The following is a 24,473-nucleotide window of genomic DNA, read 5'->3' as shown; positions in this document are numbered from 1 at the left end:
TGCATTCATGGAAAATGTTGCTTGCCTTCCTCTCCCCTTCATAAAGGGTGAATTGTAGCTCATTTTTCGTGGCAGAAAAGCACATTTCCTTGCTCTCTGTTTGAAGCTTTGAAGTCTCAACCAGCTCTGTAATATGTCCAGTGGCTCAGTGTTTCACAAGCTTTTTAGTTGATGATTGGATACTTTGACAAACCCTTTACATTTCTTGTGGAACCCATAAGACAAAACGTGCTAGGAATAATAATTCCAAGACTGTATAGCTTACTTGTGAGTAGAGTTCCACAGTGTGACAGAAAACATTTGCTTTTGAGGAGAGAAAATGCTCTGAGACACACAAAAAGATTTTATGTGTTTTAGACTGTAATGTTTGAATTATTCACACCTTCTGGGGATTTTGACCCAACCAGCTCTGTTTCCAAGGATGCTGGTAGAAACCTCAGCCAGCAGTTTGCTTGAACTTCTGTTGACTGGTCCTGTTTCTTCTCTACCCTTTAAACCATCTTCATTCCAATCAATTGGATTTCATTGGGAGTAAATGACAGGAGAGTCGTGCCCAAAGCAGCAGCCTGAGTTCAGAAGTGGTTCATCATCAAAGCTGAGTGTGAAGATGATTCTTTAAAAACAGTGCAGGGCTGCCACTCCAGGGCTCAGAATAATACCTGAGGATTTGAGATGTGTCATGATGTTTTTGGGGTTTTTTTTTTAATTTGACAATATATATACTTCTCATATATTGGATCTGTGATAATATTTTCTGATTAAAAAATTATTAGGACAACACTTAACCATATGAATATTCTGTTGCATTATAGTAGAAACAGTGAAGCTTAGGATTTTGTTGAAAGCAGTGATACCCTTTGGTTTAACAGGGTCCTTAAGTATATGATTACCATGAAGTGTGAGAACAACCTCACATTTAAATGCTTATTTTTATGTCAATAAATACTAAAATGCTGTCATTTTGGAAGTTAGGCTTTTCCTCAGTACCTTCTCCAGGTCAGATATTAGATTACTATTTTCTCCTGTGGCCTGGACAAGTACTAAATTCACAGGTAACTTCAATGCACATTAGAATTGCCTCCATTTTCCTGTACATCACACTGTAATGAAGTTTCTCTTACAATAGTTGTTTAACGTTATTGATGAATTTAATCTTACATATACTTTATTTGTTGTCTTATAACTACGGTGACTTGTTAGTTGTCATTTTGGGCTGCATTTTTTTCAGAAGCTTTCTCTAATGAATTCTTGCTAAGTTTTCCACTAGCATCACTTTTAATAACCATTTTTACATTTTCAGTGCGTCACTGCCCTGGTGGGTGTCCTATCCTAAATGTTCATATGTCTTAGGATGATTACGCAAAAACTGATGTGAGGACTTTTTTCTGTGATGTATACACAGAGCACCCCTGAATCTGCTGAAACCACAGAGCTCTAAAAAACAATGCTAGAATGTGGTTTATAGGAAGACTGATGTTATTTCTGAGCACCCTTATCTTCTCTCTGGAAGCTTACACGTGACACTAAGAAAATAAATACTGGAATTTTTCAAACAGACAAAATTCTTATTTTTAAATTTGAATGTAGCATTCTGGAACTTTCTTTTTGCATGGAAATGGTGCTCTGATTCCTGAGAAGTACTAGGAGGAATTTAGAACATTCTTTGCTCAGAGCTTTGCCAATAGCGGAGTTTGCAAAATGGAAAGAAAAGAGCTTGACCTTAAAACAGAAGAAGAGCCTAAGTGGTGACATATTCTGCTGATTAAATACTAGCAGTATGAGTTCTGTTTATATAGAAGCAAAGAAATAATGCAGATCTAACTTTGAAGAGAAACTCTGGTCTACTAATATAAAGACTTATTTCTTTTACAAAGTTGTAAATAACCTGACATCAAACAAAGGGATTTAACTGTTTGATGGAATAGTCTTACAGGAATTAGATGCACAGTTCCTGTTCAATGAAGTTATTACTTGTTAGTACAAAATAGAATTGACATTTATATAAATGATAAATACATGGATAAGAAACATTAGTGCTTCCCATACTGACTACCATTTTAGGATCCTAATGTTTATAATGGCCATGCTGAAGTTTGGAAGCACAGGTCATCTGAGATAGCAGGGAAGGCAGGGAGTGCCATTAACTTCTTAGGCTGAGTTGTTCTAAGAAAATTGCATCTGGACGTGAACTACATTACAGCAGAAAAGTACAGGCAAGTTAACGGCACATTTTAATGCTTTGTTTTGTAAAAATGGAAGGAAATTCTGTTGGGGAAGATGTTTTTCTAGAAAGTTAATTCAGTTCTCAGTGATAAGCACTGCATTTGTTTCTCAGTGCCTGTGGAAGACCCCATTTCACTGCCAGGTTTTTCTCCAAGAGCCAAAGAAGGTTTTGCTTCAGGAGGTTCTGAACTTTCCAACTGCTTGTTCCTGGATCCACATTAGTATAACTTTGTCTCAGTTCTCACGTGAGAAAAGATCTACAACTCCTAATATTTGGTCAAAATTTAACAAAATTAAACAAAATTAACAAAAACCATCAGCCTGAGTACTAAGAACAGGGCATTTTCATGCAGGGGTATTCACACAAAAGCAGTGTAAGGTTTTGTTGCAAACTCGACATTTGGGTTTGTGCCTGTAGATTTCAGTTCTCTCCTTGGCAGTCTTTTTCCTTTCTCTGCTGCCCATTCTCCCTTTCCTCTGTGGACAATGGGCTGCAGAAGGCGCCCGTGGTTTGCATGCCTGGCTGGAATGGCGATGGGAGGCAGCGCCTGGGGCTGGGTGCTGTCTCCTCCTTGTGCCTTGGCCATGCCCCAGCCCCTGGGGCTGCCATGTGCCCCAGCAGTGCCACTGCTGCCAGAGTTTCTTCCCAAAGTGAATCACTTCTCAGCTCTTCATTTTGCCCTTCCACACACAAGAAATTTGCTGCTGGCTTCCTCTTCTACCTGACTACAAAATGAATTATCTTCTTCAAAAGATAGTTCTGTTGGTTTTATTGCATATGTTGAGAAGAAATAACTGACACAGATGATGTTTTTACAGAGCTGCAGATGTCCACATGAAGCAGGAAAACCTAAATCCAGCAGTAGAACTAGACTAAATATTGCTCTAAAAATCAGCACTTCCAGTCTGCAGTAATCCTGGACTAACCTTGTGTACTACACAAGTAGTGAAAAAGTTCTTGGTCTGACATGGAACCATTTATTTTATCATTTGCAATAAAATATCTGACAATATTTAACATACATGCATAGAACCATTGGAAACCAATCTGGGATCATAATCTTTAAATCTCTGTAAGATTGCAAGCAGAGTTTTAAATTCATTTAGTTCCTCTTTTGTAGAATGCAGTTACAACTTGGAAAAAGGAACTCAGATTGTCACCAAAAATGCTGCTCCATAATAAATCTTCTTCAGGGCAGTTTAATTGAACTGCTAGTTCTTGACAAATTACCAGCATGCATCTCCATTACATGTCTATTCAGAACATATGAATATATGAATTATCAATTCACTTCAATATAACTAATATTTGTTCAGTATTTTACATACAGTCGTTCTTCAACTTTCTAAATGACATTTTAGTTTTGTTGATGAAAATCTTGTTTGTACACTCAGTTACCTGACCATAAAAACACAGTTTCAAAGGCAAAAGGATTCTTATTTTAGTTTTCTGTAAAATTAACTGTTGAATTGGTAAGATTTTACATCTGATTTGATATGTAACTGCTGAGACATGGTGTGTCCTTGCTGTACCATTCCAAAGTTCTGGTTCCTAGTAGTTACGAGGATTTTATTACCCTCCTTTGACAAAAATACATACATATGCATTTTAAAATAATGGTAGTTTTCACTGATAAAAGGGATATAGGGAAAGATTAAGTGAAGTACAAATATGTATATGCAGTATGTAAATAGAATTAGGAGGTGTTCCACAAAACATCTTTCCCTTTCCAGTTCTTGAGCAAAGGTTGCCCCTGTATGTGCTACTCGTTATCTCCCTGCAAGGAAGGAAAGGAGCTGCACTTTTATGATTCTTGGTCCTGCAGCAGCATCAGAACATTAATTCTGGGGCCCTTGGAGCTCACTGAAAAATGAAATGAGCTGCAGCATTCCCCTTTGCTACCCAAAGGAAAATCATGCCCATGATTTTTTGGGTTCGTGTGGTCTGTTAGTTCCTTAGAAAAGGCATTCAGTCCTGGGAAGTTCTCCTTTGCAAGGTGCCAGGAAGCAGTGGCAGGAGAGGAAGGCTGCTGTTGTAGTGGGCATACAGGGAAGAACTGAGTATCCAGGATGGAATATTCTTATGAAATATCCTTCCAGCAGTCAAATCAGGTCTGGAGCCAGACTCCCTACCTGAGTGGCAGGGGAAGCCTTATCTCCCAGCAGAATGATGAGTTCCCCTCGCTACTTTATTACTGCTCCATACCACATGGAGCTTTTAATTTTTTTGATTGATTGTCCTATTTTATTGCTCAAGTGCTGTGTGGCATATTGCTGGCTTTCGTCATTGGAGTCTGTTTTGAATGACTTTTATACTGCTTCAGGCTTTCACAGTGAGAGCCGCAGCAAATGCACTCTACAGTGAATATTGCCCTGAGTAAACGTGAGGAAAACATGGATTCCATCTAGAGACTTCAGAAATCATGAATCATGCTTTCCCAAGTGATGAACTTCACAAATACCAGTACAGTGGATGGGGATGATTATTGCACTTGTGAGAGCAGAGTGCACTTCCCAAAGAGTCACACGGGAGCATGGATTCCTGGTAGGGCACAGGAGAGAGCCTGACCCGCTGCCTAGTGGAGATTAAGCAAATTAGCAGGACCTGCAGAAGGCTATAAAGTGGTGGGAGTGACAGCAGATAAGTGATAGGCAGCCCTGAAAGGTGTTGCTCAGTGGAAAGTTCCCCCAGGTCACCACATCACTCATGGTGCCAGACAGTCAGCTATAGATGCAGCAGGCACAGGCCGTGTGGTGTGGGAGACCTGGGAATGCACACTGACACCAACCAGCAGGAGTGGAGTCCTCAAAGGGAGCGTGCGAGTTGCTCCAGTCTCTCCTCAGCAGGCTTTTACACTGAGAGCAGTGTCAGCCTGGTGTGCTGGACCTGAATTCTCACCCGCTCCGAGATGGATCAGGGCCTGGAGTTTGGCGCAAAGGAAAACTTCATTCATCATGAAACAACATTTCAGGAACCTGTTTTCTGTGTCTCCTACCTGTGTGTTGTTTGGGTTTTCACAGAATGGTTCCAGCATTTAGTACGTGCTGGGCCATAAGTAAGATAAACCAAGCTGGAATGTATTCCAGCTGAGCGCAGCAAAACCAATAAAGTTTTATGAACATCTGTAAGTTTTGAGAATAAGCAAAATTTTAAAAGGAAATACAGAAAACATCAATGTGAGTTACCTGCTCTGGATTTAAAAAAAAAATTAGTAGCTTGTACTAATTTGATAAGTCTCAGTTCAGAGAAGGAAAACCACAAGCAAGTATTAATGGGATGTAGGCACACAGCTGAAGTCAAGCAGGTGCTTAAATGCTTGGCTGTACAGAAATGCAGTGATTTAATTAGGATCTGGTTACATTTGACAGGCATATCTGACTTGCAGACTAGAGAGAGCAACGAGAAAAGCTTATTCTAGGTAAATGCATCTGGGTGCCAGTCCGTGGCAGGAGGACAGGCAAGCTGCATTTCAGTGAGGTGTTTGTACCTTGTGTGAGAGCAATCTGTAAGATGAGCATTCCATATTCCATGCCTGCAAAACTCCCTGGCATTATTAAGCCAAGTGACTGTTCAAAAAGAAAAAAAAGCAAGAGAAGTGCAAGGTTTTAATTTGTTTTCTTTGTTGTTCATCTCCTAAGTCTAGTGCTGGCCTTCACTTTCTCGACCCATTGAGAGTGAAACAAGGAATATGTGCTCGGCTGCAGGTTTATTTGATTGGAGTTTTTTCCAGTAAGGGGTGACTCATGTTTTTTTTTTTTTTTCTTCAGAGTACATAACAGAGTGTATCAGGTTTAGTAGCTGCATTAGTACAATGGGCTGAAATAATTAAATTGATTCCACATGTGATAAATACCAGATTAAAAGTCAGCAATCCCTCTATATACCTTCCTATCTTTAATGCTGATAACATCATAGTAGTAAAACTGTTGAAAAGAAAAAGATCATGAAATAATAATTCCATGGAAGCTGTTTGGGTATCTGCACTGTGTGTTTGGCAGGACTTCACTATCTATGGTGTTTTTAGGACAGGTAAAGGAAGTGAACTGTGAAATCAAAAACTGAAAGTCCCAAAAATTCCTTTGCCTCTGCCTGTTCATCAAGGGTATGGTGGCCATTAAAAAGAAATCAAGAGTTCACTTGGTCTGTCCTGTATCAGAAATGCCCATTGTAGTTGTTTTAGTACCAATTAGGATTGACTTTAAATACTTTTCTGATTGTAGAATTTACCACAGAAAAATAGAACAGTATAATAACCACTCTGGTTAATTTAAAGTTTCAGCAGTACTCCCAAACTTGGGGGCCACCTCTTGCTTACAGGGTGGGAGCTGAGAGTTTAGAATCATCCAAATGCTTCGGTGATATTTTCCTCAACATGGTGTCTGAATGTATGCTTCATTGACACTTTTTTTTGGCTGGCTTTTAAAAATTCCCCCTGTCTTTAAGGGCATTAAGACATGGCTACTGTTATTTTGAAAGGTTTTCCATATCTTTTTTTGACTGGTGAACTGAAAAAAATGCAAACTGTTATTTTGTTAGTCTTGTTTTTAAACTGAACTGCATTATCAACTTAGTGTGTACTCTGAAGGTATTGTTAAAAGTACTTTGAAAACTTGTAAATCCCTGTAATTTATGTTCTGTAGTCTCAACTGCTTCTTTCTGTCCTTCTGGTTTTAATTTGAATGCATCTTGTCTGGGTGGGTACCTGTAAAATTGTGTTTTTCCAAGTACAATTTACAGTCATGACCCTCAGTTTTACAGTGTTCCAACCTTATAGGAGCTTCCTCCTATGCCAAAAAGCCAACTTTGGGTCAAGCAGCTCTTTCATATTCTAATTGTCTAATCAAGGTTACTTGGAACAGATCCGATTTGGGCATTTTTTAGTTTATGGCAAAGATTTTATAAGAATATCAAGTGAATTGGAAAGGTTCCTTTGTAGGAGACCAGTGATTGCATTGCCTTATTTCTTCAGATGTATACAGTTGTAAACTTAGCCTGCTTCATGACAACAGTCCCATTTATCTAAACAATTCTCCTTTTAGAGCCAATGCACTGATAGAAACTGAGATAAGGAATACAGATGGGAGGATCTCGGAGTCTCTCCTTACAGAAACTCCTCTCTGGGCAGCTGACAATCCCCTTTTCTTTTTGGTGCCTGAGAATGTGTGGCAGACATCTCCCATGAAACAGATCCTCTCGAATTGCCAACTCCAGGAAAGGATGGTCAAGCTTTGGGAGGGTTTTTGAGATCCTGGTGATTTCTTTCCTGGATGTTCTTTCCCCTTTGCTTAGTGTATTTAAATGGCAGGCGTTGGGGTTTTGAGTTTCGTGGGTCGAACTTAGAGTAGTCCCTGAGCTATAATTTTTTGTCTCTTAAATTAAGGTGCTAAATTGCCTGTTGTAGTGTAATCTGTAAATTAATCACTCGCTTATTTGCTGTCTTCTTGGGTGATACAGAAAAAAGAGCTTTCAGACCTTCGTATTTTTTGTATTACTCTGCAATAAAAATAGTACTTGCACGCTGAAACAGAAGTTACTTGAACTAAATGTTATAGGCTTTATTTTTAGTATTGCTCATTTTTTTAGCATGACTTCAGCACCCTTGGTGGTTAAGAGGAAGAGAAGAACAGATAGATCACGTGGTTTGATTTTGTCCTGTTTGTGTTTTCAGATCATTGTACAGTCTGGCCGTCACCCCACGGTGCTGCAAAAGCTCTGCCAGTTGCCTTTCCAGTATTTCAGTGATCCTCGTTTAATCAAAGTGCTCTTCCCTTCGCTCATAGCTGCATGTTACAATAACCCTCAGAACAAGATCATCCTGGAGCAGGAGATGAGCTGTGTTTTGCTGGCCACCTTCATCCAGGTACGGCTCCACTGCGGTCCTTTGCTCTCAGGGTGGGGATCTTTGCTTCACTAAAACAAGCAAACAGCACTGAAGTGCTTCCAGATTCTCTGCAGCTCTTCTCAACCCACAGCTTATGCCCGTACTTGAGGCGTCTCATCCCACTAAAAGGTTTCCGAGTGGTTCAGGTTCTCACTCTCCCTGCAGAATCCGGTTTTCATGAATGTTGCTGGATGTACTGGGAATATGTGATGTAGATCTTAAAATATTTATTTTTTAAAAAATTCCTGCCCATATAGCATATCTGAAATTGGTTTATTAATGTGTTTACATATAAATGTACAGTTGTATACTGTGTACCATAGATTTACAGAGAACTGGGTAAGTGTATATATTTTAAGCAGAAAATACACAAAACATATGTTACCAGTCTAATCTTGCAATCTTTATATTTGACAGTGAGCCACCAAGGTCATTACAAATACTGTTCTGAATAAAGATTTGCATTCTTTTTCTTCCCTTTGTCTAAATTTATATGCTGCTTTATCCATCAGATTTTTTTTGCATTTAAAACTTTCATGCATTTTATTGACTGTTTCCAGTGAACAAATGCAGTTTTCATTAACACTCTACTATTAAAAATAATACACTTTTAGGAGTCTGTAACCCTGTATCAGTCACTTGAAAGTTACTGTTGTTGATAAAGAAATGTTCATCAAACTCCTTTCCCTAATGCTTTACAGCCAGTAGGAGAATAGGCTACATGCATTTGCGAAAGGACAAGAACTAAATATTTACTAAAAGTCTTTGCATAACATCAAACTTACGAGTGCAGCTACTTTTTATCCTTTTAATACTAAAATAATTGCAGAGCAGATTTTTTTTAAGACTTTTGGAATTAGTATTTAAAACATTTGCCATAAAGTAATGAACTTCTGATAAAATACACAGCTATAATTAATCTTCTTTGACTTTCTTAAAGTGAAACTGAAAAAATAATTTATGCAGTATTAGTAAGTGCCGCAAGTTTCATTTGGGTTTTTTTTTCCACTAAAAAAACATAAGGGTGGAGGAGAATGTTTCCTATATAGGTAATTAAGGTTGTTTACCTTGATTTCTGCTCTGTTATAGATGGAATGGCACTAAAATCCCTGGTAGCTGCCTTAAAACATTTTTATAAGGGTCAATGTTACTAATTTGATTTCCAGTTAGTTATATCCCAGATGGCAAGTCCATGTACTGTGCCTGCAGGCTTCTAAAGAAAGGTGTTCTATTAAAAAATGGAAGAGCTGCGTGTGCTGTGAAGTGTACTGTCACTGCTGAGCTCACTGGCCCTTCAGCATTTTGCCCATTTGAAAGTCTAATCCGGAATGTTGCACACGCACTTTGGAGAGCGCTGCTGGCAGGATCCAGGGAACGCTGAGGTCCCGCACATGCACAAGGGACTTGCCGCTCCACTTCTGTTTCACCTCACTGCTGCTTGTCGAGCAAATCTCTCATTTGCTCCAGTAGAATGTTTGGGAAAGACTGTAAAATGTTGCCCTGTGAGTAGAAAATGAGGTTCTTCCTTTGCCAGGGAACGCAAAAAGAAATTCTGTTTACGTAAAAGTTTGGTGGTGTGTACGAATATAACACTTAAATACAGTGTGTTAAAATGTGCAGCCAGAATCAAAGCAAGAGCATTGCTGCATTTTACAGCGCTCTCCCTACCAATAGAGTTACTTCAGTCGGCCAAAGTTTGCATCAGCTTGTTTGTTTTTGTTACTTCTGTTTGGAGATGTGCAGAAATTAGTAGAAACATTCAGGAGTATCCATGATTTGCTGTGTTGTATCTTCTCTCGGGTAATCGCTTCTTCAGAGTTCTGCTGGGTGCAGATCCTAGCAGAGGATAGGAGCTGCAGTGGGGAGCTGGCTGGTGGCGGGTGAGGTCGGTGTCCGTGCTGGCTCCAAGGATGTTGTGGATATCCCAATGCCCAACAGCAGTGGAATGGCAGTGGGGGCACAGCTGGGGGCACAGCTGCCAGCCAGGGCCAGCAGCGCTGGGCAGCAACTCCACCTTCTCCCAAGAGATCAGCACCTCAGGCTTCTGGCTTACTGGGAAGTACAGCCATTGAAATTGGGGTCAGTCGTGAATTTTGTAAGAGTGTATTTGGAGTTGGGAGCAAAAATCTGAAACACCGTTTGTTCTACAGAAATATGGCTATGGTAAATAAAAATCACAATAGTAACTATTTCCTAAGAAGACATGAAACACTTGGAAAGCCTCTCTGTTGTGTACTAAAAATATATTTTTTGGAAAAAATGCAGATAAACGTATAAAAATCCACTGTAAATGACAGAATTTAAGTGCTGTCAGTATTGTGTTATGATATGTAGCAAACAAGCCAGAGTTCATTAATTTACAGATTACATGAAATATTAGTATTTCTGAATTATTGTAAAGACTTCAAAATGTTGTTTTAATTCCTCAGATGTTAAATCTGAAAACCTGATGTCTTTTCTATTCTTTGTTTTCTCCCATAGGATTTTGCACAGAGCTCAGGCCAAATGGAAAATCAGTTGTCTCAGCAGAGGGGTACGTTCCCTGAAGTGTAACAGGGCAACAGTTGGGTAACAAAATGTGTGCTACTGTGCTTCATACTGAAAAGAAATAACAGTCAATTGCAGCAGGATTTTACAGTTCGGGGGTGGGCTCCCTGGCTTTCATCCTGACCTGCACATGGACATAGGTGTCTTCCAGTCTGCTGCTCGTCTATCAGGGATTCAGACTGTTAATCTTTATTCAATGCTGTGTGGTATCATGTCTTAAAATGTGATACTGTACCTGCACATATTTAATTAGCTGACACAAAGGCTGCCTTCAAAAGTTTTAGGTTGCAGAAGCCACGCAGCCGTGCCAATACACCCAGGGAGCCAAAAATCTCTAAAATACTGGTCCTGTAATTGTCCTTTAAAGTTTGTCAGTTTGCACAAGAGTCATGATTTTTCCCCTCTCAGTTATTATAAATACTACTTTAAATGCAGTCAACCTTTTTAGGCTAAACATTTGAAAGATTCCCAGCTGAGATGGCTGTTGCTTGCTAAACACATCTGAAATTCAAGTGTTGATGGGCGTCTGGTCTTGAGTACCCATATTGTGCATAAAATGTGACACTAGGACAGTCATTTCTCCCTCAGAACAAGTAGAAATCCACCACCACTTCCTCAGCATTTGCCAGGACATGAGTGGTTCTAGGTCTAAAGCACAAAGTTTTTGTTGAAAAGTAAATTATAAAATTAAGGTAACTTTATAGAGATTTTTACTGTCAACATCAGACATCTCAGTCTGAAGCATCCTCATGCAGTGTGTGCAGCACCAACTTTCCAGGATTGTGTTTGCGTGAGAATCTGCTAGAGAAACATCTAAAATCCAAGTGTAAGACTTGCTTTTTATTTTCACTGTTCAAACCGGAGGAACTTTTAAACAAAGATGTGGTAATACGTGAGTGTGATTTCTAAACATTCCCCCGCTGCAAAAAAGTTGACTTAATAATAGTGTAGGCAGGATTATTTTTATCTCTTGGATCACTTGAACGTGAAGGATGGTGTCCCCAGAAACAAATGGGAACAACACTGACAGGAATAAAAGCACAAATTTCATAGTTGGGTGCTGCTTGGAGGGTCAGACCCTCAAACCTGTGCACAGTGAAGTTCTGGCCACGTCACTGCACATTCCTGGGAGTGAAAGCTGCGTTTGTGCTCGTGCTCTGAGCTCTGGGGAGTTGGGAGCACAACTCTTCTGCAGCCTTTTGTGGGGAAAAAAAAAGAAACTGCTGAGCAGAAAACGCTGCTGAGGCTGCCCAGGGTAGAACGGGACTGAGCTGGTCCCTGGTGGTGTATGTTCCATGAACATCAAGTGTATAATGCTATACACTTCATATATAAAGAATATAGTATATAAAGATATATAATGTTCCTCTGCACAGAGCCGAGGGCTTGATCAGCTCTCAGATTCCCAAATGGAAGGAAGTCTTTGCTCCTCAGAGCTTCTGCCCCCACCATTCTTAAAGCCGAATGTGGATGTCCCAAGCTCCACACAAGTGTCATCCCATGGTCTGAGATTTGCATAGGAGAAGGGAAGTAAATTACTTAAAGTATCCCAAATTGGGTGCACATTCCTTATTCTTGTTTTATTGCCATCTTATCTTAAGAGGGAATAACTTGGTAATTTTATGTTCTGTCTTCAACAGAAAAATTTTTCAGTTCTCAAGATTATCTTGAGCTCTCCAACAGATTCCCTCGGCAGTCCTGGGAAGAAGCTCGACAGTTCTTCTTGAAAAAATAAGAGTTGTATTTAGTTTTTAAATCCCTAACACCATCACACTGACCAGTTCCTGCTGACTACCTTCTTTAAAATGCTGTTCCAAAACGTTTTTGATACTCTAAATACTTACGCTGTAGATACATAATTTGCACTATTTATATAAGTACTGTAGATACTTCCAAGTTCTGTTTTGTAATTTTGATAATTTCAGTTTGTTTCATTCTGTATCCAATGTCATGATTTTGGTGTTTTCTGCCCTGTGGTGGGACTTCCACTGGCAGAACTGCTGAAATAAGGTTGCAAATAGAGAAAATATGTTCTATATATCTTGTAATAAAATAACTTATTCTGTCTTGCGTGATTTTTGTGTTAAAATCTTCAGTATGTTTGAATTACCATAAGAAACACGGTTTAGAAAGAGAGGAAAACAACACTCATAAGACATCTTTCACGTTAATCAAGAGTCAATCAGAATCAAATCAAAGTAATTCCTCAGATCTGGCCCAGGGGAAAGTTTGCTTATATTTTTTGGGTGACTGAGGATACGTCAGCTAAGCAGATTTTGTAGCCCTCATGCATTTTTAAGGTCTCGGTCTCAGCTCTCGGTGCAGCCCGTGCTGAGGGCGCCGTGTCCGGCCCGGGGCCGCTTCCCGCGCGCGGCTGCGCTGAGGGGGCGCGGGACGCCCCGGCCCCGATCCCGGCCCGCGGGCACCGGGACCGCCACCCGGCCACCGGGACCGCCACCGCTGCGGCAGCAGGGACCGGCACCGGGACCGCGACCGGCGCCGGAGCTGTCCCTTCTTGGCGGGCCCGGGCCGAGACCCCCGCGCCGCCCGGCCCGGCCCGGCGCGGGCCTGAGGCGAGGCCGCGCGTCTCGCTCCACTCCAGCCTCGGGAGAACGCGCGGAGCTCCGGCCCGACCCGGACGGAGCCGGGTAACCGCGGGGGCCCCGCGGCGGGGCTGGGAGGGCGGCAGGATCCCCATCCCCACCTGTCCCCAGCCGGGAGATTGCCCGTCCCGGCGGTGCTGATGCCGCCCCGCAGCCCGGGCCGCTCCGTGCGCCCCGACGGCGGCTCGCCCCGCGAACCCGGTCCCTGCACCCGCTCCGCAGTCTGTCGGGCTGGTGGAGCCGCCCCGGCGCCGCGCTGCCCGTCCCCTGCGGCCCAGAGGGCCCCGGCAGGGCCCGGCTCTCCCCGCGCTCTCCCCGCGCTCTCCCCGCGCTCCCCGGGTGCCCGGGGATGGGGACGGGGGCGCGGCTCGCCGTGCCTTGAGCTTGGCCGGGCCTGTGGTGCCGCGGGGAGCTGGTCCTGAACAGTTCCTCGCGGAACGGGGGAGGGCGCGGGAGCTGGAGCGGCCCCGCCGCTCTCCCAGGTGATGCCAGAAGCAGATAAGGAAGGAATCGCCGCCTGGGTCTGGCCGGGAGGATGGATACACGGGAGGGTAGGGCTCGCCTCGCCGTCCCGGGGAGACCCCGCCGCCCCCGGGAGGAGCCGAGGCGGCCTCGCACCGCGGCAGGTGCGGGCACGGCCGGGCGAGCCGGGTGGGCTACTCCGAAAGGGAAACCTGCGCCCCCCCTGCCCCGCTATAAATAAGCGGTCCCGGTTCTGAAAGCCGATTAGCGCGGTGCGGCGAGGCCGTCCGGGAGAAGCGGGAGCTGTGCCCGTCCCGACCCGCTCTGTTCCGCTCCCGATCCGCGTGGCCGTGCCGCTCCGCGCCTGCGGTGCCCCTTCGCCGCCCTTCCGCCACTTTTTTTAGTTCATTTTTGGTTGTTTTTTTTTTTTTTGTTTTGTTTCAATCCATTTTTCGTTTTAGTTTTTTTTTTTATTAAGTCCAAAATATTTAATCCCACTATTCAACCGCTGACTCTGACAATAAATAACAATAACTTACTTTTGATCGTTAAAGGCGCAAATAATCCGTCCTTCGTCCATTGATAACTTAACATTATTAGTACTGGTTTTCCCGTTAAAAAGTCTCGTTTCCGTGTCCTGTTTTTCCAGCGATCGTGCGGGGCCGGGCACCGCGGCCCGGGAGAGGCATCGGTGTGAGATGAGGCTGGACGGCGCGGCTTCGCGGAGGAAGGTCCAGGCCGGCTCCGTGGCCGCACGCCGGAGGAGTCTCTCCCCCCGTTGTGTGTGTGTGAGGGGCGTATTTATTATTATTATTATTATTTATTTATTTTCCCTTTTCAAAAAGGGAAGAAAAACCGTCCCCAGTGCAAGCGGCGTGCGAGGCAGCCTGTCACCGTGCTGGGCTTCGGCGGGGAAACCCGCGTTTCTTTGGGGAAAAGAAACATCGAAATCCGCAGGAAAAAAAAACCAAAACCATGAAATAACCAGGGCAGGGGCTCTCTCTCCGGTCTGGTGAAGGCAGCGAGGTTCCCGGTGCTTTTTCGGCCGTCAGTAACATTTTTTTGTTTGTTTGTTTATAAATAAGAATAATTAAAAAACGAAGGCGTTTGTCCGGCGCTCTGGGAGCGGCCCGGAGCCGGGTGTCTCATGCAGGGAGCGCAGGCATGCGGAGGTTCCGCGGCGGGGCGACGGGCCGCTTCACGTCTCGGCCGGACTGGGTACCATGCTGTTGGGGGTGTCGGGGAGCTGGGAGGACAGCGAGGTCACGTCGCTGCCGGAGGAGGTGCCCAAAGAGCCGGACTCGGAGAAGGAGACCTGGGGGAGCAGCGGCGGTGCCGTGAGGGCCGGGCGCGGTCGCCCCTGCCCCGTCCTCCTCCCGCAGCGCCCGTCCCCTGCTGCCCGAATTCTGCCCGTCCCCTGCGGCCCGAATTCTGCCCGTCCCCTGCGGCCCGACGGAAGGCCCGGCGCGGCTCACCAGCTGCTGGAAGGCGGCGGGCTGCTCCAGGTCGCTCTGCAGGGCGAACTCGCTGAGCGCCTTCCAGGGAGGCTGGTAGGTCTGGACCTCCACGGCGCTGCCCTGCACGGCGCTCTCGTGGCGGATGGGGCTGCCAGCCACCAGCGGCGTCCCGGTGAGGCCCTGCAGGCTCTGCGGGCGCACGGGATTCAGCGCGACTGCCGCCCGAGTCCTCGGGCCCGAGCCCCCCACCCACATCTCCCTGCCCGGCGGGGAGGGCGGGCGCTCACCGTCTTGTCGCTGTGCTGCTGCTGCTGGAGCTGTTTCATGAGGATGGACTTCTTCTTGTCCTTGCAGCGCTTGTTCTGGAACCAGACGCGGATGACGCGGGGACTGAGCCCCGTCATTTCCACAAGCTGCTCCTTCATCAGGGCGTCGGGGCGCGGGTTGGCCGCGTAGCAGGTCCGCAGCGTGTGCAGCTGCTTCTCGTTCAGCACCGTCCGCACGCGGGTGGTCTTTTCCGCCGCCTTGTGCGCCGGCGGTCGCGGGGCGGGCGGCCGCCCGGGTACCGGCTCTGCGACGGGCGGGGACGGCGAGCACCGTCAGCGCCGCCGACCCCCCTCGCTCGCCCGCCGCAGCACCCCCGACACCCTCCCCGCCCCGCCGCCCTCCCCGCCCCGCGGAGCCGGTACCTGCGAGGTGAGTGGCGGCGGCCGGCGGCAGCGCGGGGCTGCGCGGTCCGCGGGCGGCGGCGCCGTCGGGGGGCGGCCCGTGGTCGGCGCGGCAGAGCAGGTCGCGCTCCCGCAGGCAGAACTGGTCGCCGGGCAGGAGCTGGCGGCCGCAGGCGGCGCAGCGGAAGCACTCCAGGTGGTAGACGTGGTCGCGGGCGCGCATCACCAGGTCGCTGCTGCTGAACGCCGCCCGGCACTGGGCGCACTTGATGCCGAAGAGCCTGCGGGGACGCGACGCGCCGTCAGGGCCCGCGGCCGCGCCGTCGGGGCGGCTCCGGGCGGTGCCGCGGGGGGGGCAGCGGCCGAGAGTCGGGTTTTCGTTGGGGGAAATTCGGGGGGCTTAAGGGGCTTTTGTGCTTTTTCGGGTCTGGGTTATTTTTTTTTCTAACGAGCGTTGGCGCATTTAGGGTCACCTGCTGTAATCCCGTTTGCAGTACGCCTTGCCGTCGCGCAAGAAGCATGTGCAGGTCTCGTCCAGGGGCTGCCCGCACTCGGCGCACTTGAGGCAGGCGACGTGCCACTCCAGGTCCGGCGACACCCGCAGCAGGAAGGGGTCCTGGATGCGGCCCCCGCAGCCCGCGCACAGGGCCAGCCCCGGCCGCCCTGCCGGGAGCGAGCGGGGAACGGTCAGAACCAGCAGTGAGCCAGAGCAGAGGCCAGCAATTAGGGAAAGGCACTTTTTCTTTTTTTACACTTCATCCTTTTTTCTAATTTTGATTTCTTTTGGCTTTATTTTTCAAAATAGGAAAAAAGATAAATAAAGACAGACATACGGAAAGAAAGGACGGAAACACGAAAGGAGAGAAATTAATACGGCCAGGGAAAAAAAAATAAAAAAAGACAAGGGAAAAAAAAGACAGAAACTTGATCAAGGCAAATAAATGCATAAAGACAGAGACGTAAAATTAGGAAATCAGAAAAGGAAAATAAAAGAAGAAACGCAAGAACAGTAAAACAACGGCTGAGGAAAACTTTAAAGAAATAAGGAAAGAAACAAACAAAGAAGGAAAGATAAATTAAAACAGGATGACAGAAAGAGATATAAAAGCATCCAAAACCCAGAGACGGATAAAATGGGGACATGGACAAATGAAAACAGAGAGAGACACGGAATCAAAGAGACAGAAAGAGAAATAAAACAAAACAAGAACAGAAAGAAAATTAAATTTAAAAAAAAAACGGAAATAGAAGTTAAAAAAGAAAAGACAAACTGAAACACGAAAAATATAAAGAAAGAAAAACGGTAACACGGGCAAAGAAAGAAAGAGCAGAGGCAAGCAGAGAGAGAAACGGAAACACCGAAAGAAATGAGCTGAGCGGCACGGACAGCAGAAAGGACGTGCATTCGGTAAGGAACGTGGCCGGCGGGGCCGGGAAGCGCTGGGCACGAACGGGAATAGCGACACCGGAGTTGCCGTGGGCCGAGCCCGCTGCCGCCCGCGCCCTTCCCGGCGCTGTCAGCGCGCCCGCGGTCCGCCCGTGCACCCGACGGCAGAGGAGGCGCGGAGCTCGACCCGCAGGGTCCCGCGCACGCCCGCCCGCCCCTGCCCCGCGTTCCGCTGCGCTGCGCGCACTTACTCTTGGAGGGCTCCCCCATGGCGCCCGGGAGCGGCCGCGGGAGGAGGATGTCCACCATGCGGGCGGCCCCCTGCGCACCGGCAGCGATGCGGGATGCGGAGCCGCCGCTCCACCACTACCCGCGCGGCGCGGGGCGGGGGCCGCGCCCGCCCCCCCGGGCCCGCCCCGCCGGGCCGCGCCGTGATGTCAGCGCGCAGCGGCGCTGACCTCACCGCGCGGCCCCCGGAGGCGATTGGCGGCCGCGGGGACGGCCAGCGGATTGGCGCTGCCGAACAATGGGCGCGGAGCGGGGCGCACGCCCCGCGGGACCCGGCCCGGAGCCGCGCGACGCCGGCACGGACGGGGCGCCCGGCCCCGAGCCCCGCGGGACCAGCTCCTCCGCGCCCCGCGTCCCGGGACCCTCTGGCCCGCCCGCCGCCGTGCGCCTGGTCCCTGTGCGCGGAGGGAAGGGCGGGAGGAGATTCATTGTAGCTAGTTTTCCTCCTCTCTTTTCCCCGTTATTCTTCTGCAGTTTTAGTTCGCCTATTATTTTCTCCGTTTATTTCCCCCCTTCCTTCTCTTTCTCGTCTCTTTTGCATTTGATTTCGTTGTTCTTTTCCCCGTGTTTCGGCGTGCCGCTGGCAGGTGCCCGCAGGCGGGCGCGGCGGGACAGTCCCGGCGCTGCGCACCCGCGGAGCAGCTCCCTGCTGAGACCCGTGCGCGGGAGAGCCGCCCCAGCGGACCCGAACAGAACCGACCCCAGCGTCGGGGCGGCCGTCCGGGCAGCAGAACCCGTGACGAGTTAAAATCAGCGGAGAAAATCAGTATTTTAGCGCTTTTTCATGCACCTGATTCCGTGATGTTCCCGCAGCTGAACCTCTCCTGTTGCTTTTTTATCCTTCTGTTCTTTTTTCTTCCGTCTTTCCCGTAAGTCTCCACGGGCTTCCCGTGCATTAGCAGAAAAATAGGGAAAGCACTTCAGTGGCCTTTGACTCAGTGTTAAATTCCCAAAGACTTTGCAGCACAGCAGCACGAGTGCCTCATAAGGTCCAGGGAAGCTTATACATGCTGGAATTGAGACTGCCGCTGCCTTGGGGCTTTGGTCCTTCTCCTCCATGCAGTCGCCTTTTTAATTTTACACGTGGAATTTGACAGACATTTGCCAAACTGTGTGGCTTGGGAAGGACACGGTGACTTTAGATGTTGGCTCAGGGAGGGCAGGCTGCGCTCATTTTTCTCAGGAGAGGGGCGGGATGGGTTTTCCAGTTGAAGCACTTGTCTTTTGTGCGAATCAGGCGCCCTGCAGGTATGAAACCCCAGAAGCCGGGGAGGGGGAAGAAAACACTTTAAATAAAGTGCTTCACTGTTTGACCCGCTCTCCCAGCCTGACCACAGCCTCTGCTACCCCTTTGAGAACCCCAAATGTTGAAAGCAAGCTTTTAAATTTGTACAATAGCTGCGGGGGGAAAGAGGATGGATGGCGTTTGAAGCACCCTCTTCAGCAGGGACGAATGTCACCTAGCGATTTTGGTATCCCTGCCTGCCCCTGCGTGTGGGAAGGTGCAGAGGCGCGGTGCAGCAGTGACATCCTCAGGGCAGGGTGAGTCCCTGTGCTCCCTGCCCGCGTGGCGCCTGCTGGGGGTTGTGGTCTGACTGCTGCCTGCCGCTATAGGAGTGGCTCGCTTGCCGGTGGCTGAGCTGGGTGGTGGGTGTGAGGTATGAAGGCAATTGTCAAAGTTTGGTTGATTCTGCAAACTGGGGTGACCCCAAGGGATGGGTGATGGGTACCTCTGCAACACTGTGGGGCAGCACAAGGTCCACGCCCGGGCACCTGGCAGGAAAGAGAGGCCAGAAGGGTGACTTCAGCCTGAGCCAGAATTCAGAGTCCTGGGTGAGTCAGTAGCTGCATGTGTTAACAATAAAATGCAAAAATGTCAGAGTGATAGGAGAATGAGACATGTCTAAGAGCACAGCAGCTTGGCAGGGATGCTCTGTGTTGCATCACTCTTTTCCCGCTCAGGGGCAGGATCCTTTCTGCTCTCCCAAACCTCCCACCAGTTTAGGAATTGGTGAAGTTACAGCTGAGCCAACCACACGTTTCCAAACCCAAGCAAAGCTGTGCTGCAGTCACACCTGTATCAGAACAGAGCAATGTGCTGACACCAGGCAGGTATGGTTGGACTGGACTCACTTCACCACCAGGCAGGTAGGAACAGGGTAGGCAGTGCTGCACAGGCAGCTTAGTAGAAAAGCCCCAAAAATTACTTGCCAGAGCAATGTTGAAAGCCCTGCACCTCCTCTATGTGATGTACAAAAAGCTTTAAAACGACTACAGGTAATGCCATGAGGCACTGAACCAGCTCGATACCTCATGCTTTACAGACAAGTTAATTGTTGGGGGACAGTCATGGAGAACACATCATAAAATCAAGGGATAAATCAGTCCAGGAGACACCTCTGGACAGCTGCCTTCAGGTAGCTTGGAACTGCTGGAAGCATTTTCTAGTCAAAGGTAAATGCAATCCTGATACACTGAATACTCCTTGCTCTCCTCCACCCAGGGTCCAGAGACTGTGGCAGTTCCAGTTGGGTTTGGTGTGAGAGCTGGCAGGGCCTGCCTGGCCACGGGCTGAGGCTGGCTAAGGGTACTTCTGCTCTCTGTAGAGCAGCTCTGGGGTTTGCTCCCAAAAAGAAATACTAGTTCCCTCTAGAAGGGGGAAACGGTGACTTTTTTGTTTTGTTTGCAGCAGATTGCAAAGGCAGTAAACGCTGATTCTTTCAGAGCCAGCCGTGGATTAAGTCCATTATAAAATTAAAACAGATGGAACACAATTTCACTTACATTACAAAAAAAGGACAGGAACCATCTGCAATAAGATTTAGCATTGCAAAGCTATTGTTATCATGTTACCATTAAAACCTTTGATGAAGAGTTTTCTTTCTTTCACAAATTTGTTCACATGAAACAAATGTTTTATTTATCCATCTTCCTGAGATAGTCATATTTTATTAAAAAGATGATGTCTCTCAAAAAAACCTCTCCTCCTAGCAGAATACGGTGCAAAACAAAGAAATCTTGTAAACCTCCAACACTGAGACATTGGGAGCTTCAGTGGGGCGCATGTAGCAAAATGAGAATTCCCCATGCATTTTTCCTTTAAAAAAACATTTCCTTGTGTTTGGGCACAATGTCTGATACTGAAAATAGATAATTAATGAGATAATGGGATACTGCATGTCACCTCCTGTCCAATGGGATTATCTGATGGCTAATTATGGACAGATTGTGATTAATGTGATTATGGATTGGATATTAATCTGATTCTGGATTGATCTAGTTATGTTTTAGTCTGCTCCAAACGGTTAATTGGATCTGAGATAATAGAAATGCAGCTTGCACCAGATTTTGCCACATCAGTTGATGAAGTATCTTTTGATCTGGGTGGGTTGCGAACAATAAATTATTTACAGCTGTTGAGAAAACGACTCTTCCTTAGAATGTAGTCATTCATTTTATTTTCGCGAGCCTTTGAAAACAAAATCAATATCCTTTCTAAAAGGAGATGTTGACAAAAGAAAGGCACGTACATAACTCACAAACAAATGTGACGAAATTAAACAGTGGTTAACCCGGTGGCCTAATGTCTGGTGATGCATTTGAATTGCTATGTGGAGCTTTGGGCTCAATTCTTCTGAGACCAGCAGGGGTTGGGAGCATTGCAGGAGAACAGGGCCCTGTGCTGGGGAAAGTGGTGTTGCACAAGAGCTACTGCCAGCCCTGCTAGTGATTAAGAATCAGCCATGGTAACATGGCAAAGGGAGCCCTTGCCATTTTTCCCCTCCGGATAAGAAGGACTCAGAAAGTTTGAGTGGAGAAAAGACTTATTGGCCAATCTCCTCTGGTCTCCTTCATACCAGACCATGCAATTGGACACAGAATTATTATTTTTTTTCCTCACAGTGAGCCTGTTAATTTATGGTTGACCTCAGTCATTTTTCCCAGAGATGCATTTGGTCTTGGTGTCTCCTGCCAGTGCAGGAGAGGCTAACTTGCTCTTGCATCCTGCTTGTAAACTACTTCCACTGGAATGGACATCTAAGTGTAGAGTTTAGGTTCAACCGCCAGACACTGGATCTCATTAGGCTGTTATCTGCAGGATTAAAGCCAGTGGGTAGATTGCAAACTTTGTAGACTTCATCTTAGACTTTGTGACAGGGCAAGCAGGAGGTACATTAGCTTTTGTCACCAGGTACTATAAGTGGCATGTAGACTTCACCAGAAGTTTCTCCTCCCTAGTGGGCTCTTACCATAAAAATATCAAAAATCAAACAGGTCCCAAAACACTGAAATCAAGGCCTAGTGCAGCTGCTATGCTTACACAAAAGTTCTAATGACTGAGCTGAAACAGAAGGAAAAAAGGAAAAAGCAACTTTCCTTGAAAAGTCCTTAGAGGCATGGAAAGAGCTGTTCCCCTGGAGTGACTGTCCCTGCTGCTGTGGGAATGGCTTGGGCTGGTGTGAGTGGGAATGCAGTGGCATCTGGATTCCTTTCCAGCAGTGCAATGGGCAAAAAAAGCACAGCTACCCTTTTAAAAGACAATGCGGGTACAACCTGTCAGAGAATTTCACACACATCTGCCATTAAGGACAAGGCAAGCTGCAGGGCAGGAGGAGGTTGGCAGGTCGCAAAGCCCCACCCAGGTGTCTTCACTGGGAGGGCAGCAGAGCTCTTCTGACCAACATTGTGTCCCTTGTCCTCCACAAACCACCATCACTCCTGGGCAGGACAAGTGGCCTTTGGTAACCTGAGCCTTTGCTTTCAGGAGCTTATGAGGGTCCCGTTTTGCCCTGAGTTTAGTAGAAAGGGTGAACTCCTGAACTCCTCAGGTAATCTTGTTCTTTAGGAATATGCAGCAAGTGTGATGTTACTCCCAGGCTCTCTTGTTGCTTGGCTAGCACGTGGAAATTATTAGCAAGAGATAGCAGTTCATAATAAAGAGAAAATACCTGCCTAGGTGGTTTTGTAGGCTCAGTATTAGCGGGGCTGTCCCTGCTACGGAGTGGCTTTGGGGGAGCTCTTTCCTCTGTTGCCCACTTTGTAAGTAGGGCTTGTGGCACTGTCCCCCTCCAAAGGCTTCAGTAAAGGAAGACCAGCCGCTGCAGGGCCACGCAGGTGAGTGGCTTTAAGGTGATCTGGGCAGAGCACTAAGCACTCCTGTGGTGGTGCATTATAAAGGACCTCCGATGTCAGATATGTGGAGATGAGTCTTGGTGCCAGTGAAGATGAGGAGCAGAGAGCAGGGCTCCGGGGACATGCATCCCTCCTTGTGTACAGATCATAGCTGTGGGCAAGGGGTGAGTTCAGGGGGACTGGCAGAGTCCCGGCGTGGCTGAACCTCTCAGACCCTGTGAGCTCCCAGCACCCAGGCACAAGATATTTCAGCAGCAGAAACCTCTCCTGCTGCTCCTCCCTAGGTGGGCTTTAGTGCTGGGCTGTGGGTCCTGTCCATGGTTTGGGGGTCCTGCTGAGCTGTCGGCAGGTTGCAGTTGCTTCAACGTTATTGGATTTTGACAGATTAGGAGCGAATCTTTTCGTGTGTTGGGGAAGCTTCCCAAATTAAGCTCTTTTAATTTATCTGAGTCAGCTATCCCCAGGGTGACTGCAGGAGGAGTAAGCTAAGGATGACCTGTGACAGAGGGGACCATCATAGCAGTAATAAAAAAAAATTCCTGCTCTTCACTAAAGCCCTTAGTCATGAGGCTGTATTAGGTGGATTCTATGTGTTTTAATTAGGAATTATGTATTTTAAGGAAATCAAAATCTGATTCTAGGGAAGACATCATTACATATTTGTAATAGCCCTTGTTTCATTTGGCTTCTGTAGAGATACCAGTACAGGTACCTGTCCTTGTTTGCAACTGCATTTTTAAAAGTTTGAATAATCTATGTTATTATTTTTTCTTTTCCCCAATCCCAATAGTGTGAAAAAATGTAATTCTCTTTCCAATGCAGAAATTGGGTCAGCAGATCCTAATGAAATAATCCGGGATAACAATGTACCATAGAAAGATCTGCTTCCACTAATTAATGACTAAGTTTTCTTTCAAAATACAAAATAGTAACTTCTGCCTGCAGTGGACAGTGATTCCACCTTCGGTGGCACCTGTTTGTTGCATGTTTTCCATTTTTATCATTGTCATGGGAAGGTCAAATAGACAAGCTTTTTGCCATGGTTCAGCTTGTATGGATCATGCTGATATAATTCCTACCTGATTACAGTTATAAGCTCCTAAAACACTGGCCATAAGTGATAAAGACTTCCTTTGTGCTTCAGGCTGTAATCCGCATCAAGCCAGTTTCAATAAGGATTTGTGCATCTGAAGTGTTGCTGAGGATTTGAATCAAAATTATAAACAGAAAATATAATAAAAAGCATGCCATGTCTCTGAATTGGTGTTGCTACACCTTAAAATGTGACCTAAAGAGTGGCGATGTCACTCTGCTCCTGAAAATACAATGTGCGTGCTATGAAGTCAGACACACAGTGAGAGGATCCATTTATTCTTGGTTATGAGGCAATTAGTGGATTTTGCTAGTAGCTCACTTTTGTTGTAGTGTGAGGTAGTAGAGACCCAATTTGAATGAGATTGCTTTGTTTATTCTTGTGGTTTGGAGTTTTTAGGTGTATGTTTGTTGTAAAGGTTTCATCCGCATGAGTTGTACATGTTGGAAGCTTAGTTTTTGGAGCTAAAATAGGATTATGAAATTACATGCCATGCTTTTAATGAGTAAAACACCCCAGTTAAAAGGACATAATGAGCAAATGTAGGATGCCTAGGATGTTCTTATTTTGCCTTTGCTGTTGCTTTTGTTGGATTACCTAAGGTGCAGATAGGCATTTCTATACTGTATAAAACTCCACGTCTCTGAAGAGTCACACTGCAGCTTAACCATCATTCAAAATGGTGATAAAGAGCCACATCAAATATTAATCTTCCTTTTAAACCCCTCTC

At 46.5% G+C, this 24,473-nt stretch overlaps 2 protein-coding genes across 3 annotated transcripts in view; one reads left to right on the top strand and one right to left on the bottom strand.

Moving 5' to 3' along the window:
* The window catches only part of SCAPER (S-phase cyclin A associated protein in the ER), a 112,356-nt gene extending 99,829 nt beyond the window's left edge, over positions 1–12,527 (top strand). For both annotated transcript variants that reach the window (XM_062501244.1, XM_062501243.1), the window contains exons 25-27: positions 7,893–8,084; positions 10,587–10,638; positions 12,293–12,527. In XM_062501244.1, the coding sequence (XP_062357228.1) occupies positions 7,893–8,084; positions 10,587–10,638; positions 12,293–12,387 (339 nt within the window). In that variant the 3' untranslated portion in view covers positions 12,388–12,527. The remainder of the gene's footprint in view (positions 1–7,892; positions 8,085–10,586; positions 10,639–12,292) is intronic.
* Positions 12,528–14,915: 2,388 nt separating this feature from the next.
* Positions 14,916–17,538, bottom strand: ISL2 (ISL LIM homeobox 2). Its single transcript, XM_062501461.1, has 6 exons — positions 17,481–17,538; positions 16,316–16,505; positions 15,864–16,123; positions 15,462–15,745; positions 15,193–15,363; positions 14,916–15,032 (listed from the first exon to the last, which is right to left on the bottom strand). Exons 1-6 carry the CDS (start codon positions 17,536–17,538, stop codon positions 14,916–14,918), a joined length of 1,080 nt encoding a protein of 359 aa, XP_062357445.1.
* Between the last annotated feature and the right edge of the window lie 6,935 nt (positions 17,539–24,473).

This window comes from Cinclus cinclus, chromosome 13 (assembly GCF_963662255.1).
Source record: "Cinclus cinclus chromosome 13, bCinCin1.1, whole genome shotgun sequence".
Taxonomy (NCBI): domain Eukaryota; kingdom Metazoa; phylum Chordata; class Aves; order Passeriformes; family Cinclidae; genus Cinclus; species Cinclus cinclus.
This window is presented reverse-complemented; position numbering and strand designations above follow the sequence as displayed.

Excerpts from the sequence above, each read along its gene's own strand:
- ISL2 (XM_062501461.1), bottom strand. The coding sequence starts at position 17,538 with ATGGTGGACATCCTCCTCCCGCGGCCGCTCCCGGGCGCCATGGGGGAG. Across the intron at positions 16,124-16,315 it reads TGCAAACGGGATTACAGCAG|GCTCTTCGGCATCAAGTGCG; the intron begins GTGACCCTAAAT and ends GCGTCCCCGCAG. Across the intron at positions 15,746-15,863 it reads CGCCGCCACTCACCTCGCAG|AGCCGGTACCCGGGCGGCCG; the intron begins GTACCGGCTCCG and ends CGCCCGTCGCAG.